The following is a 17,369-nucleotide window of genomic DNA, read 5'->3' as shown; positions in this document are numbered from 1 at the left end:
TAAAAGCAGTTAAGTTTTCTTTAAACGTAAGACATTCAGTATAACAAAATAAATAGTGCCTGTTTGGTAGGATAACAGTTGAGATTGACACCCCGAAAAAACCATTGTCAACCTCCGCTTCGCGTCGGTTGACAATGGTTTTCTCGGGGTGTCAATATCAACTGTTACCCTCCCAAACAGGCACTATTTATATACTAACATACTGAAAATAGGGTGTTCAATTATATAGCAAAATAATGATGACTATGCATTATACGGATTCATCTACTCTCAATAGCTGGAACAAGAATCTGGTTTAGTGCACTGAGGTCATAGACTTATTCAAAGAAGGCTTAAAATTGTTTACCCTCGTCCCGGGTGGACTGCTATGCCCAGCGGATCCACGAGGTTGTCGGTGATGAGTTTCTTTTGAAATCGTCCGTCCGGCCGGGAGACCATGATCCATTTGTACAGACTGTCCGTCCAAAACAGGTTCTTCGTCATCCAATCAAACGTTAATCCTTTATGTTAAGAATAAAAGATTTCCAAAGATTGATTAGATTTTTATTTTCACAAAACGTTTAACTTTGTATGTAATGTAGAGGGGTTTTTTTATTAATAAAAAACTTGGTGTTTCACTAGATCTTGCATTTTGGTATTTTTTGCTTTCTTTGCACGGTTATTATTTTTAAAAATATCTAAAACATCATAAATTTTTCAAACTTCAAATTTGCACCACGATAACATTTCCAAAATTTTTAAATTTCAATTTTATAAACTGTTTTGAATCATATTTTCATTTACACCTATTTATGAATGTATCACATATTTGAAAACAACGAGAACCTTCAATCAGACATAGCCCATAAGTATTCAACTTTTCGTTACAATAAATCAAAACAGAACTCAACCGATCAAATCTGAACGCGACTGATCAAAAGCAGAACTCAAGTGATGTTTGACAGATATAAGACATCAGTAATGTTGCCGACCCTTCGGTACCTTTGACGATCCCTATAGCCTTCACGATGGTCTGTGTGTACTCCCCGCGTCTCAACTGGACCTTGCTGATACTCTTGGTGGAGTTTTCCGAGTAAAACAGCGTCCTCTGGTCGCCATCGTAGGCTAGCGCCATGAACCCCTTCCTGGTCTTGATGAAGCATTGCTTGTCCAAGGTCACGTTTTTCAAGGACATGTGACCAAAGTTGGCGGGATACTGACAGATGGCGTCACGGATGGCGTAGATATGTGCTGGCTGAATAAATAAGTTGGACGCTGGAAGAAACAGAAAAAAAACCCACATCCAAATGAAAATAAAGGCAATGTAACAACCGTTAATGATACAACGCCGCTTAATGATATAAATAGCATTAAGCGTTGCAATTGCAACGCTTAATGCCATAAATTCTTGCATTAACAGTTGACATCTTCAACTGTTAATGATAAATCGCCGCTTAATGATATAATTGTATCATTAAGCGTCACAAATGCACAGCAGCCCTAACGCTTAATGAAACAAGCAAATATCGACATCCTCAACCACTAATGATACAAACTTTATATCATTAAGCGTTGCAGTCGCACCCTTTAATGATACAAAATTGTAAAAATGATTGAAATATTATTGTGTTCATAAAGCAATGGGATGAATATTTGCTTAAACAAGGCAGATCTAATATTTCAAGGTGAATTATTAATTTTTTTATCACCCCCCCCCCCACTTTTAAAAACGGTGCTACATGCCTGTAACATCAGTTTTAGCTGAAATTCACTTTGCTCACAATTCATAGCGTGAAATTAATCTTTTAACAGCTTTTTTTTTTTTACAATATTTTTACAAATTGTTAGATCATATTCATACGATGTACATTGAAAAAAATCAGATGCTATATTGTGTCAAATATAAAAAGCGAGAATATATTTACAATTTCACATGATTGCCTATATACACAGGTAAATTAGCGAATACAAAAAACATTGATAATGAACTTCTTTAAAACAACTGCGTGATTTTTGCGTGATTGCCCATGGGAGGCCCGCTGCTTAAAGGGAGCCGAATGGAAAGCTTTTCTTGTAATATAACTAATGGACTTATCTATTATCTCTAATCTTACGAACTAATTTATAGATCATGTGTTATAAAGAAGGGGTATTGAATGGTATCTCTTAGTCTTATTTATTTATCTATTTATTTTTGTGAGAGGGGAGGGGGGGGGGGGCTACATCAACGCAGGCTAACTATTTTTTTTTTCATTATAAAAATGTGATTTATCCTTCAAACTTTAAAAACGAAATAAAATAAAAAGAATTTTTTTTATGATATCCATGCATTTTATGAAGTTATTAAAATTTTTGCTACAATGGATATAATGGAACAAATATACAAGTTGAGACAAATAAGAAAAAAACCCGGTTTTACAGGTGCATCGGTTGCTCGGACCCCTTTACCATTATGTACTAGGTTTCCGAGGAGTCACCAAGCCAAGCAGATCGTTCAATAGATGTGGTTAATATTAAATCTGCAAGTCTAATTAAATTTGTACATATAAATGGCAGATTTATGGTACGAATAAAAAAGAAATCTGGACAATTTAGAGTTATAGAAAATTGCTGAGGATCGGAGTTCGTTAAGGTGGTTTTGATGGAGGGAGGGTGGGCGTCTATCTCTTTTGCTACATGGAATCATTATGAATTTCTTCACTATTAAAATAACCTTATATTTTTGTTTCAGTTTGTTTATTTCGAAATTACTATTGGTGAGTTAAACTTCAAAACTTACAATATGACAACTGGATACAAATTGAATTCAATCAATGAGTAAGATATGTGTGTGCTTGGGAGGGGGGGGGGGGGGGGGTAGGAACGCGGCTTCAGTGAGGATTCAAACGGATAGTGACTTTCTTTGAAGTATGGAATGTCCGTTTCACTATTTGTTTTTAGTAAAACACAAATAGAAACAAAAAGAAATGATGCTGGAAACAGGAAAAAACATAGAATATTTCGAGTTAATTTATCTACAAGTGAAACAAGCAATTTTTATGGAGCGTTCGATTGTACCTTCTGGTCAGACTGTGAATGCGGTAAATCACTCTCGGGTAAACCCAGGACTACGACTTTTTAAGGACGTCGTTATAACTCAACATGCAGACTGTATAGGCAATGTATATAAAATGATAACTCCAATACAAAAATGTACATTGCTCTGATTTTCATACATATACATTAATATACTCTTTATCATAATAGTATAATGCTTTCCTGATAATAGTGCCGTTATTTTGAATAAAATTACATGTGTCCTCGATTTTGTTTGGACAATCCTCGTATATGTAAATGTAAGCAGTGTAGATTATGTTTTGAAATTTTCGTAAGAATTGTTCTTCACACATGCCGTCAAAAGATTAAAAACAAAATTGACCCCCTCCCCGTAATATTTAATTCGGATTTCTGTCATGCATATTAGACATTATACGTTACAACGATAAAAAAAGCAACTTTAATTTAATTAGGTAATTTTAGTTTAGTACAATGTTTATACTATACAAAGCAAAACATATCAAATCTTCTTTTTTAATTTTAGAAATATTGAAACAATCAAATCATTGAGCATGTGTCACCCCCCTCCCTCCCGCACGCACACACGCACACACACCGCAATGATGAATCGATCGTATTACGCTGTTCAAAATCGCAAAACAAAATCGAACTAATTTTTCTTTTTACAACTAAAAATGTATTACTTATATATAGAACTGTGTTCTAAACAATGACCCCCTTTTTTTGACATCGAATAATGACCGGAACAAATTGACTATGCAGTGCGCAACACCAACACTTCCAAACGCCAGAGAACGCCATTTACACTTTCAAAGATACCTTCTAGTACAAGATTTGGACATCGTATAAAACCTGCAGGTAACAATATATTTATTTATTTATTGTTCTTTAAAGACAAGTATAAATAAACAAATGTATAGAAACAGATAAACCGCATATATATTCATGAAAGCGGGATGGTATTCGCAAGGCATATTCCATCGTAAAACTTGTTTTCTTCACTATTAGTAATTTCATTAGATTATGTAGAGAACCGTAAACGTGTTAACAGTAATGAGCTTTTATTATATTGATTGATGAATCAATTTGATTCTCTCTCTCTCTCTCTCTCTCTCTCTCTCTCTCTCTCTCCACACACACAAACACACAGAACTCGCTTAAAAAACCCACTGGAATCAAGATTGATATTTTATGAAGAAATAAATGCTCTTACGATTGTATTTTTAAGCATTGAATGCTTATTTTTGGATGTCGTCGGTCCTATGACACACCAATGCGGTGCAGACAAATTGAATACCGCGCGCTAGCGCGGTATGATAATTTGTCTGCACCGCATTGGTGTGTCATAGGACCGACGACATCCAAAAATAAGCATCCAATGCTTATATTTATATTCATACTGTTTTTTTTTTGTATGAAATGTATGTTTATCGTCGCTGTAAAGCCATTATATACGCTCTCAGTCAGGGATACGAAACATACATGAAATAGCCATATTAGCATGTTATTAAGTACGCTTCCGCGGCTATAATATAGTGCCAGAAACTTTGTAGAGAAAACTCTTTTTAATTTAGGAGTAGATATAATTCGATGTTGATAATTTTTCAAAAGTACATATCCAATTGGTTATATAAGGTTGAACTTTTCATTAAATGTTATTCTTACCGAAATAAATATACTCAAAACACGTGGTGACGTTTGTGCTCATGGCGCATGAATTAGCAAAGTGCATTCATAGGAAATTGAACGTCTCAGAATATTGCGTCTCATTTCCTATGTGAACTTTCTATCAAAACCGCAGGTAGATAGGAAGCTGGATAATAACATTGATATATATGTTTCGTATTTTATACTTGCTTTAGAATAATTGATCATTGCAACAAGTATTCCAATAAATTATCCACTAATGCGGGTCGTTACCATCCATTTATTTAAGGTAGTCCTATCCTTGGCACTTAATGGGATCAATCATTAAAAGATTAGTTTTAAATGATAGACATACATTCTAGCAATACATATACATAGGACAATATGTATGTTTACATGCTAGTTTGTTTTCTATCACCTCTCCCCTTGCAACAATTATTGACAATAATGAAATTTGCCAGACGTCCGTTTTTAAATAATTACAAATTTTAGGAAAATTAGAACTGGACATACAAAATAGAGTATAAACATTTATGTAATCCATATCTCATCAATAATTTTGCGCAAATTGTTGTAAGTAAATTTAAGTATGCCTTATGGACCTGATGTATCAAAAAAAAAAAAATTAAAAAATGAGATGCATGCATCGTGTTTGGTCATTTTTTTTACTATTTTATGGACTTAAACTTAAATTTTTGTCTATAGATTGACATCTTAGAAACAAGATTTGCTAGAATAAATCATATGTTGACAGATTACTTTTCACGCTATACATGTAAGCTCTAAACCAAGTAGACCCTGACGAAAAAAAAATCCGTAAAAATCACATTTTTATACAGTTTTCTGCTTAGATCTGTCAACAATGTTAGATTTCATTTAAACATTAATTAATTGACGATGGATTAAATTCGAAATAGCTTCTGTCTCTAAATTTAAACCGGTTTTAGTAAAAGAAAAAAAAATTCGGGGGGGGGGGGGCATCATAACAAAGTTCTAAGATATAAGCATAACTGAGACCCTGGTTAATCAGAAACTTCGTTTTTCATTTTACTTTAACAGAATCGAGTTTCTCAACATGAATCATTTCTATCTCTCATAGAATATATATATTACCGTTCTAATTGCTTATTATTGCCTTGGTTTACAAGAGCGATATAAAGCAAAATCAATACCGGGAATCTAAAACGCTATGCAAATGTCGAAACAATATTATGACGTAGTGCGATACTCGGGCTACTTTAAGGTTTCTAACATAGATGATACATTCCATGCCTTAGTAACCACAAATGTTAGTTGGAACAAAGCGTCTAGCGTATTCGCTAACGGCTTAAAAAGCGAAAGATTTATATTTCCGGTTTTGCATATGCTGTTAACCAACATTTATTTGCGTGCGAGAAATTTTCGCGAAGTAATAAGAGCCTCGTCGTCGCGAATATTTCTCGCTAAAAACCAGTTGTTGTTTTATGGTTGTTACATGTATAACAACGGGTTCTTGATAAGGCTTGGTAGCGAACATTAGTCGTCGCAAACCAGTTTATCTAAAGTTAATCGCGAAATAAAGCAGACACGAATAAAATTTGGTTTACAGTATATATGATCATAACTTGATCTAATGGTTCGGATCATGTGGAATAGCAAGGGGTGAATCAGCAGATCAAACAAGAAGCGAAGCGAAGTTACATGTATTACATTATACCACCGCTCTGAAGCTAATGACGTGGTACCCAATAAATCAATTTTGCTTGTTAGACCGTTTTCAATATATACTTTGAATTAAAATGTTTTCAATAAGTATGATGGTTTGTTTTGTTTTGTATTTTACCTTGCGGAAAGGTATCTAATGAATTTATTATCATAGGGGATCATGTTCCAAAGAATCAGATCACGTCTCGTTGCAAGGCGCGAATCATTAAATCAAACTCGACGCTACGGGTTACTTCTTATCTGATGATCCGCGTCTGGCAACTCCATGTAATCTGACCCTTTGATCAAGTTACTGTAGTAAAAATATAGCTAACACTCACATTCATGTACGTTATTTCATTTGATATGTCAATCACAAAGTAATTTATTTCTTCATGTTAAAAAAAAAATTGCATATAGACAATAAGTCCTTTTGTTAGACATAAAATACACATAACTGTTACTAGAAATAAAAAAAAAATTGGTCATTAAAATGTGTTTGGCAGGATAAAACAAGGAATTGCCTTTGTCATAATATTAGTTCTTTAATGTTTTTGTCTATAACATTACTATCAAGCATTAGTGGTTGTGTAATAATCTTTGATTTTTTTTTATTTGACAGAACTCTTACAGAGTATGCCATGGACAAGAAAACTCGATCTATACGTCCGTTTTCAAGAGAAAGATATAATACCATTCTATCACTTATAAACAAATCATTTAATGTGGCAGTCAAAGAACGATCCTTAGAACAGAAAAGAGCTGTCCTTCAGTTCTATCGTGCTAAATCTGACTTTTCTGTTAGGAGGGACGTTTTACATTTCCGAGGCAAGAGAGTCTTATTAAAAGATGATTTGCAAAATATTGTTGAAAACAAATTCAATGATGCTCAAGGCAGTGGCGCTAGAGCGCTCAACCATCGGATTCAAAAAGAGTTCACTGGAATAAGTGAACATCGTATCCAAAGTGAATTAGCGAAAAGCAAAATATATGCACGACAGTATGCTAAGTTCACCAACAAGCCCCCACTTAAATCAATCATTTCAAAAAATATCGGTGACCGATGGCAAATCGATCTCATAAATATGAGATCAGAACCAGTCCAATGCCATGGGCAGACATACCAGTACATTCTATCTGTCATTGATGTATTTTCCCGGTTTTTGATTCGTCGACCTTTGCAAAACAAATCAAGCAAACTCGTATGCAAAACAATGAATGATGTCTTTTTAGAATATGGAACTCCAAAAGTTCTTCATTGTGACAATGGGACTGAATTTAAAGGATCCTTTGACTCACTGTTATTAAAAAAGGGAGTTAAGAAAATTACTAGTCGCCCTTATCACCCAGAATCACAAGGAAAGTGCGAAAGGTCTCATAGAACGTTAAGAAGAAAACTTGGATTTCTCAAAATCTCGACAAAAGGTTCAAATTGGGTAACAGATCTGCCAACAGTCGTGCATTCTATGAACACAACAGCAATGAAAGTTCTCAATTATCAGACGCCGTTTGAAATATACTTTGGCCGACAGCACAAAAAACACAAAGCTACTCCAAACATTTCATTATTGAAACAACGGGTGAGAAACTCGACGGCAAGATGCGCAAACAGAATGCAACGATATAGAATGAAAGCGTCACTACCATCAATGTATGAGATTGGAGAAAAGGTTCTGATTCGCTTCCCCACAGGCAAATCAAGGATTCCAAGACGCAGATATATTTTGTCCGGAAGGATAGTAGAAAGGAGGCTAAGATCTCATAAATACCTTGTTAAGTTTCAAGATCCAAGGTCGAGTTCTTCTAGAACAGAATGGGTAGGGGTTGAAAATATCGCAAGTGAGACAATACAGAAAGAGAAGTTCAGAAAAATGCATACGATGAACAATGAACACAGAAAGAAATATCTTATTCCTTTCTCTCATACAGACAGATTGGAAGGCCTAGATTTAATAGAAAACGATTCAGTCACACTTTTGTTTGATCCTAAGGGAGATGGTAACTGCCAATTTGAGGCAGTAGTTCATCAACTATCAATGATTGGCATTTTTAGAACAGCTTCTAGTCTCCGCACAAGTGCTGTGGATCATTTAAAGAAGCATGGCGAGTTCTATAGATCGTTCGTCTGTCAAGATTTTGCAGAATATATTCAAAAAATGTCACAAAACGGAGAGTATGGTGATAATCTTACTTTGCAGGCATTAGCTCGAGAGCTAAATCTGCAATTTTTGATTATATCTGCAAATGGCTTAATGCATTGCAAAATTATTTCTAATGATGGAAAATTTGATGAAGGGTTAAACGTGCTTTGTCTTGGATATTTCCCAGAGGGTCAGGGTGAACACTATGTCAGCATTGACATACATCCTCAAACAAAAGAGTACATCATAGAAAATATTGAAACACACAATGAAAACGAACTACAGAATGGTCGTGTAGACGAGTTGATGAGCGAAAACAGTTTTCAGCAGAAGGAAAATGACACGTTTTCAGCCTGTAACATTTCTGTTAACGAGGATAGGTCTTCTCCTATAGAGTTAGATGAGAGCTGTGACAATGATGTTGGTCACATAGAAGAAGAAACACCTTTAACCAGTAATTGTATCCCCTCTTCCGTTGACGAATGCAGTAAAGAATTTCTACTTGACCCCAACAGTCCACCGCCTGTTTTGGGTGAATACAAAAGTCCTTTTCCAAGAGAGTCAGATGAGAGTTGTGACAATGATGTTGGTGACATAGAAGAAGAAACACCTTTAACCAGTAATTGTATCCCCTCTTCCGTTGACGAATGCAGTAAAGAATTTCTACTTGACCCCAACAGTCCACCGCCTGTTTTGGATGAATACAAAAGTCCTTTTCCAAGAGAGTCAGATGAGAGCTGTGACAATGATGTTGGTGATATAGAAGAAGAAAAAAATTTAACCAGCAATTGTATCCCCTCTACTGTTGACGAATGCAGTAAAGATTTTCTACTTGACCCCAACAGTCCACCAAATGTTTCGGATGAATACAATAGTCCCCATCCTAGAGAGTCAGATGAAAGCTGTGACAATGCTGTTGACGGACTGGAAAAAGAAACACCCTCAACATGTAAAAGGCCACCCACTACTGTTGTCAAATGCAACGAGAACATGCTCCCTGGTGTAAACAATCAGCGCCATGTCTCAGACAATGAAACGTGTTCAAGTACTTCTTCCAAGAAATCAAACAAGGAAACCAATAACAGCCATATCCACGGCGCGTCTATCGAATTGCCGAAAGAAATATGGTGGAAAATACTTCACATTGTTTTGGATAGGGAACCTAGTTATAGGTTTCGTCTTAGGAATGTTAACACATTATTCCGTACCATCATTGACGACACGCCATGTCCAATGGTGTACATTTCTCCAAATGTTTTGCATTCTGTCCCTTCACCTGTAAGTGTGCGTCGAATAATAAGACTTGTAGGTTCTGGAAGCGGACTTGTTTTAGAGTTAAAAAGAGTTATTGCTTCCCCATTTTGGCACCATGCGTGGCTTAACCTTCGAGAGGTTGACAATCGATGGTTTGAGGTTCAAGACATTAAATACAGAAACAGAGCATGTTGACACTACCGGTAGTAAAGTAAAAACCAAAATATGAAAAAAAGAAATAAGTTTACATGTACCCAGCTTCCAGACAGTAGCTGTAGACATTTCCAATTTTGTAACGAATATTTTAATCAAGATATTCAAAGAACAAACTTGGGGGTCATATATAATAAAACTTTTCATCAATATCATGCTAGTTCATGAGTCTTAATAAACACTGATGCTCATTAATGCCCTGCGTGTGCTATTTTTTTAGGCCATATCAAAGCAATGATAAGATGTTTAAACATTATTTAAAAGCCAGTTTATCAAATAACTTGAACAACATTTAATCTTTTAAGTTTTTGTTTCAGAATATATTTCACATTTTGTCTGTTTTTAATTTCTCTTGATTAAAATGAGTTTGATTCAGTTTATTTTCTGTTGTTTTATACTTATTGATGTTTTTTTATCTATCTAAATATCTATCTATCTATCTATCTATCTATCTATCTATCTATCTATCTATCTATCTATCTATCTGTACACCCGTCCATTCATCATTTTATCTATCCGTTCATCAATCCATCTACCATTGCATCGATCCATTTATCTATCTATTTGTGTCTGATATATCGATTCTCTCTCTCCATCTCACCTCTCTCTCTATATATATACAGTATATATATATATATATATATATATATATATATATATATATATATATATATATATATATATATATATATATATATATATATATATTCTATCTACCACTTAATGTACTTAATGTACAATTGTTGAGCCAATTGAGGAAAAGATAAAGATGTTTTTACATTCTTTATTACAATTTTGTATCATTAAAGGGTGCGACTGCAACGCTTAATGATATAAAGTTTGTATCATTAGCGGTTGAGGATGTCGATATTTGCTTGTTTCATTAAGCGTTAGGGCTGCTGTGCAATTGTGACGCTTAATGATACAATTATATCATTAAGCGGCGATTTATCATTAACAGTTGAAGATGTCAACTGTTAATGCAAGAATTTATGGCATTAAGCGTTGCAATTGCAACGCTTAATGCTATTTATAGCATTAAGCGGCGTTGTATCATTAATGGTTGTTACAAGGCAATATTAAATTTTACTTACTCGTTATTCATATAATGTTGCAATACATGTGAAGATTTTATAAAATAAATTTCAAATGAATGAAAAGAAAGCATTTATCAACACTATTGAAGACATGCTGATTTTCGTGTTATGGTTATTATATATCGATTTAAAATGCAACCTTAATTAAAACTTGATATGCTTTTAATGAAATAGGGTACGGATTTTATCACCAATTAAAATATTTACATTCGCTATGTATTTCCCCTGATGTTTGCAAGGGAAATATGCCACCTTCAGTTTCCTGTGAAACACATAGCTTATTCACTGCGCATGAGCATAAATATATAAGTCATCACGTGTTTTGAATATTGTAAGATTAAACATGTTAAATGATGTGTTAAAACTTACATAACCAATTTGATATATACTTATAAAAATAATCGCTAAATCTTATCTATTCGTTAGTAAAAAAAAATTTTCTCGACAAAATTTCTGGCACGATAATTTTAGTCGCAAAAGCGAACCTAATAACATGACATTTGTTAACAATTTTTTGCACCAATATAAGGTGCAGCTTTCTAGAAATCAATATTAGTCATCTGATGGACATTACATTTGACAAATGAGATATTGACATCTTAGTCTCATTATTGAATTTATTTATTCTTAATAATAGCTTTTTTCAAAGCTGATTTTACAGTCCTAGAGAACTTTTAATCAAATCATATCGTAATTTTGAATCTTATATGAAGTACATGTAACATTACATACATTTAAAAATGGGTAGGAAGATTGAAATATCAATTAGAAGAAAATAGGATTTTTTTTTTCATTCTTAATTTGGGAACTCTTTTATGTGATTTCTTTAGCTGTTTAACATGTAAATAAAAAAAAAACCTTACTAGCAATTTAGTCTTAACATTGGGGGAAATTTTCGTTGCAAACTTTTAACAATTAAATTTACATTGTATAACCTGCTTTACATTAATCTTCTTGGTAGTTAAAAAAAACCCACCTTTCTAACGATTCAGATAATTAACAGCCCAAAATTGATTTGCCATGGACCCAAAGATAGGTGATAGGTTTCGTATATTCTATGGATAGTCTATGGAAAGCCCCTCCCCCCCCCTCAAAAAAGGAAAGAATTTAACAATTCGTATGGGAAATTTGAAGGCAATATTCACTTCGACAGCACAATTTTCTAATGGATTGGGTTCCCATAAAAAATAATTACACAGTAAATATGTGCAATTTCAGGACATTATATTGAGCGATTTCCCGCAGATAGCCTTTTTGAGAGCTATGTGTAGCTTAATAAGTCCATTTACACCAGTCTTGCTTTATGTTTTTAAGGTTTCAGTAATGACCAAACTGGAAAACGCTTTTAAAACAAATTCACTCCAAATCTTTTAAATGATAATGATATAATCGTATTATATGATAGTAAGCACTGAACAGTTGAATGAGATAAGGGTAATTTCCTCAATCGCACCAGCTGACTGATCAAATAGTAGTTTTACCAACCTCGACAAAGCATTACACTAAGTTTGGAGTAAATGTACAAAAAGAGGGATAACTTTTACTGGATTTCCCTGCTTTCTCTTGGACAACCATTTGGAGCCCCAAAATATATATCACACCATTAAAACACAATACAACCAAGAAATAAACAGCATTGTAATAGGAAAAAGTTCACTGTGATATGAACTTGGTTAGTCACGTGACCAAATCTTGTCGAGCCCGAAGATTTAAATATTTATCAACCAAGTTTATATCTTGAATTTATTTACGTTTGAGAAAGTTAAGAGAGCTTGATGGTCGTCGTCATTTTTAGACTGTATTGATCTTTATCAGAATAAGAGTTCTAGTGTATTTAAAAATATTGGAAAATACCTAAATTACAAAGATAAATTATATTGATTTTCTCTATACTTGATAATAGTTTATAATTAGTCAAATCATTTCTTAATATTTTATGAAGATCTGGTGGTTAATATCGTTCAGAATTATGAAGTTATGTTATCATGATTATGCAACATCCATTAACCCTGAGTTTGCGCAGTGATTTTAACGTCAAAACTATAACCTACCTCTATGAATTGACTTGTTAAAAAGATGACACAAAAATGAACGTTTTTGCATTTGGAGGTTCATTCTAATAGAAGAAAACAGATTTGAAATTGTAATTAAGATTGAAAGGAAAACACAAAAAAATATATGTTGTTACGTAGCGTAGTCGTGTATTGTCTAAGAAATTACATGTAGCTATTTGATCGAACTGTAGCTCCCAGATCGTCATTCCAATTTTTTTTTCAGACCGGAAGCTACAGACCTGCAGCTGGTAAAATGCACAGCTGTCTACAGATCAAACAAAAAATTCTGAATATGAAATTTTTAGCTTAAACCTATACCGCGTAACACATTCGTTTATTTTTCAATTCAGAATTTCAATTATGTATACGGAAAAATATTTGCGGGCCGTTTTATTTTCGCTCCTTTTGCCCTCGTAGTCAGCGGACGAATTTAAGACTGGGCGAATTCCAATGTCTCACATTATTTCTATTTAAACACGACTGTGTTTCCGAGCGAATTCAAGACGGGGCGAAACTGCTTGCAAGTGTAGAGGGGTGTAAAGTCCACGGGGCGAAAATAACCCTGTGAACATTATACAGGCGTATTTTGTTCATAAAATTGTCGTAATTTTCCCATTCCTTGGAATTGGATCTCCCTTACCAACACATGTTTTCTGGTCTTCTTGGAGCTCGTACCCGTCCCCGCAATAACACCTGGGACCAGTCAGGGGCATGTTGACACAGATCTGGTCACAGTCAAGCTCGTCACATTCAGCTGTAGATAATTAACATTGGATAGGGAAAAAAGGTTTTTGTCATTGTAACATTACATACACTGTAGATGTCATTCAACGTGCTTGTAAGTGAAAATACATAATTATATATAATTATATATAGATCTACATTTGCATTTATATGATTATTTTTTATGTGGCTGGCAGGTACAATTTCATGCCTATGCATGAAATTGTTTAGATTTTTCAACAACTGTAATACATTGTATTATAAGACTTTTATATCAAATACTAAAATCTGATTACCTTCAGCGTTAGCAACACACTTGGCAACGGGTAACTAAACGAATTGTTACATGTGCGTAAACTATGCGCGTACGGTTCGCCATAGAATTCACATCATTCATATATAAAAGCAATTAAGTTTTCTTTAAAACATTAAGACATTCAGTGCAATAAAATAAATAGTGTCTGTTTAGGAGGGTAAGAGCTGAAATTGACACTCCTCGAAAACCATTGTCAACTTCCGCTTTGGGTCGGTTGAAAATGGTTTTCTCCGCTTGGCATCGGTTTACAATGGTTTTCTCGGGGTGTCAGTTTCAACTGTTACCCTCCCAAACAGGCACTATTTATATAATGTTGACTTTTCGTATGCTAGTATAATGCTGCATACTACATTTTTGGAGGGGGGGTGATATATGATTTTTTTGTGTTTAGGTACTCGGATTGCATAATGACAGCATAAACTTATACTTCAATTGAATTCATCTATTGATTAAACTTACAAGAGTTTCCCGGTTGGGATGATTCGTCATACATTATGACGTCATATGGGATATACCCCAGCTGGTAGTTGATGTAGCCCTTTCCTGTATTTTTATCGTATATTCTCAGATGTCCGTCTATCTGCTCTGTCGCGAAGAGGTATTTCTGAAAATTAAATGCAAAGGAATTTATAGTAAATTAAAATATTTGCACCATTAGTATCTTACAGTGTGTTTTTGCAGTGATCCTTGGGCCATGTTGATCACAACAGTGACAGTTCTCAAGTGTTTTTGTATCTCTTTCTGTTTGTATATATTATATTCGTATGCAAAACTTTGCATTATTTGTTTTGTTCAATATTTAATTATATTGATAAGTAACAGTATAAAATTTGTTACGTTTCATCAATGACGATATCAATTGTGGGCACAAGCGGGGTTTGTATAATCAAACGAAATTAAAATAACGTAAAGATGTAAATAAGTTAACATTACATCCTAAAATTGCAGAAAATTTTATATATATATATATATATATATATATATATATATATATATATATATATATATATATATATATATATATATATATATATATATATATATATAAGTAATAAGGAACCTTCCTTTGAATATCATGAGGTGATTGTGACGGTTGGGCTTTAATGAATTTGCTAATCGCCTCATAATATTCAGAGAATAATTCCTTATTGAGAATTAGTCAAGTGGTAAAGAAGATGGATGAATAAGGCGTGTAAAATGCCTATACACGGCCGGATAAGATACTGAAAAATTTAAATATCAATGAATGGTTTTAAAAAAAATAATAAAAACAATATATTATATCTAACAAATCATCGATGCTCCACTAATTACGAGATAAAAATATTTTTTTATGTGGCCCCATTCGTCTTTCCTACATATTACTCTAAATGTGTTCAATACTAGGAATATGTTGACTCAAACAGGCGTATACGTATCAAAACCTCCAAATAGTGTCATGTTTTAGAACTTCAATGCCTTTTTTTTATAGAGTGGGTCTGTGTTCCATATCTTTCTCATAATCTAAACAAGTTCTAATGAACAACAAACCGATTTCAATTAACTAAAAAGTGGAGAGATGACCCATTATACATTAAAAATATCATTTTGTATCCCAACAATAAAACATTTTGAAAGAGTAATACAAGTTCCTAAATCACACATTATTGGTATTTAAACAGCCTTCTTTGTTGTGTCTGAAATGGATCAGTGGTTAGAGCACCAGACACAAGCTAACCTTATAGAACTAGGGTTTTTATGTTGTGGGTTCGATACCACCAAAATTTAAAAAACTGAATATAGTTAGAAATTGTGCTTTTGCAAACTTTTATTATAATACATTTGAATAGATTCAATTGAAAAAAAAATTAAAATTGTATTTCACGAAAAAACCGAATGGGCATTTGCAAAAGGGATACACTGTATCATTAATTTTAGCAATGGAAGTTATGTATTCCAAAGTTGAATTTGCGACTGTTCTGTTCTGTGCCATTATCCTTAATTTTAGGATCAAAAAACAGTCAAATTCGTATTTAGGTCAACTGGTATTTATTTCTTACCCAGAAAAAAAGCAGAGATCAACTCGTACCCATTTGTGTACAAGTTGACTAATTCACTCATACGTATACCCTACAATTAAAAGCGATAAATATTATCTTCTATTAATATAATCAATGATGTATTTTTTTTTTATAAACAACTTCTTTTGATTAATACATATTTAATTTGCGAGTCTGATCTTAATTCTGACTTTGGAAAAGCAAATAACGCAAACATTTATTATGTTATAGTTCCATTGGTCTACCATACCTCGCTAGTCATTATCTATTTTTTAATTACAAAAATATATTTTATATTTTAAATTTTCTCTGCATGGTTCTCAACAAATTTATAAATAACACCTTTTTAAAGAAATTTTCTATCATGAAATACAAAAATAATATAGTGGTAATCATGTTTTTGAAATATTTTAAAATATTCATATGAATGCATTTTTTAAATAAAAAAAAGTTTTGAGAGGCAGTTGCCTCATTGGATGCTACGTCACCGACTACATCACATTGTATCATTGTAGTCATGCTCCTTAAATTATCTCAAATCCGTTTATAATGACTACTCTTCCTCTTCCGGTTTACTATTATCGAACTTATCAACCAAACGTTTCGATAATTTCATACAGTTGCATATTTAAGTGATTCTGTCTGTAGCTATAAACAGAAAAAGTATTCGTGTACATAAAGCATATACAAGCATATGCAATGCGTCATTCTCAAGTTTAATACTACAGTTGTAACTAGTACATGAAAATCATGAAAAAAAATTGAAGCCTTGGATCTTTTAGCCAGACAACCAACTACTTATCAGGTTTAGTATTATTAACCTAAGAAATCTATAGAACTCTCCTGACCTCTTTAAGAGTTGAAATTGTTCTTACCAACAAATGGCTAGTCAAATATTTGGGGATACGTTAACGATGACGCTGTTGGTACAGATTGATATATGGTACAAGTCGACTTGGATAAAAGTCGATTAAGGCACGAGACTTAACTCTACTTCTTTACTTATCCAAGGACAAATAAATTTTGTATGTGAAAAGATAGAATACTGGTTAAGGGGTCAAATCTATAATAATTTTCTAAAAACAAGCCTCTTCATAGGTTAGAGAATTCACAGCAAAAACATAACAATGTATAATCGCTAGCTCCAATTATTTTTGGCACCGCCT

The 17,369-nt window shown here is 33.4% G+C and overlaps 1 protein-coding gene across 1 annotated transcript in view; it reads right to left on the bottom strand.

Annotated features, from left to right (window-relative positions):
* The window catches only part of LOC128181360 (low-density lipoprotein receptor-related protein 4-like), a 30,225-nt gene that overhangs the window by 9,084 nt on the left and 3,772 nt on the right, over window positions 1–17,369 (bottom strand). The window contains exons 4-7 of the mRNA XM_052849733.1: window positions 14,624–14,768; window positions 13,766–13,879; window positions 982–1,254; window positions 347–500 (exon numbers count right to left, since the gene is read on the bottom strand). Coding sequence (XP_052705693.1) covers window positions 347–500; window positions 982–1,254; window positions 13,766–13,879; window positions 14,624–14,768 — 686 coding nt within the window. The remainder of the gene's footprint in view (window positions 1–346; window positions 501–981; window positions 1,255–13,765; window positions 13,880–14,623; window positions 14,769–17,369) is intronic.

The sequence above is a fragment of the Crassostrea angulata genome, chromosome 4 (genome assembly GCF_025612915.1).
Source record: "Crassostrea angulata isolate pt1a10 chromosome 4, ASM2561291v2, whole genome shotgun sequence".
Classification (NCBI taxonomy): domain Eukaryota; kingdom Metazoa; phylum Mollusca; class Bivalvia; order Ostreida; family Ostreidae; genus Magallana; species Magallana angulata.
This window is presented reverse-complemented; position numbering and strand designations above follow the sequence as displayed.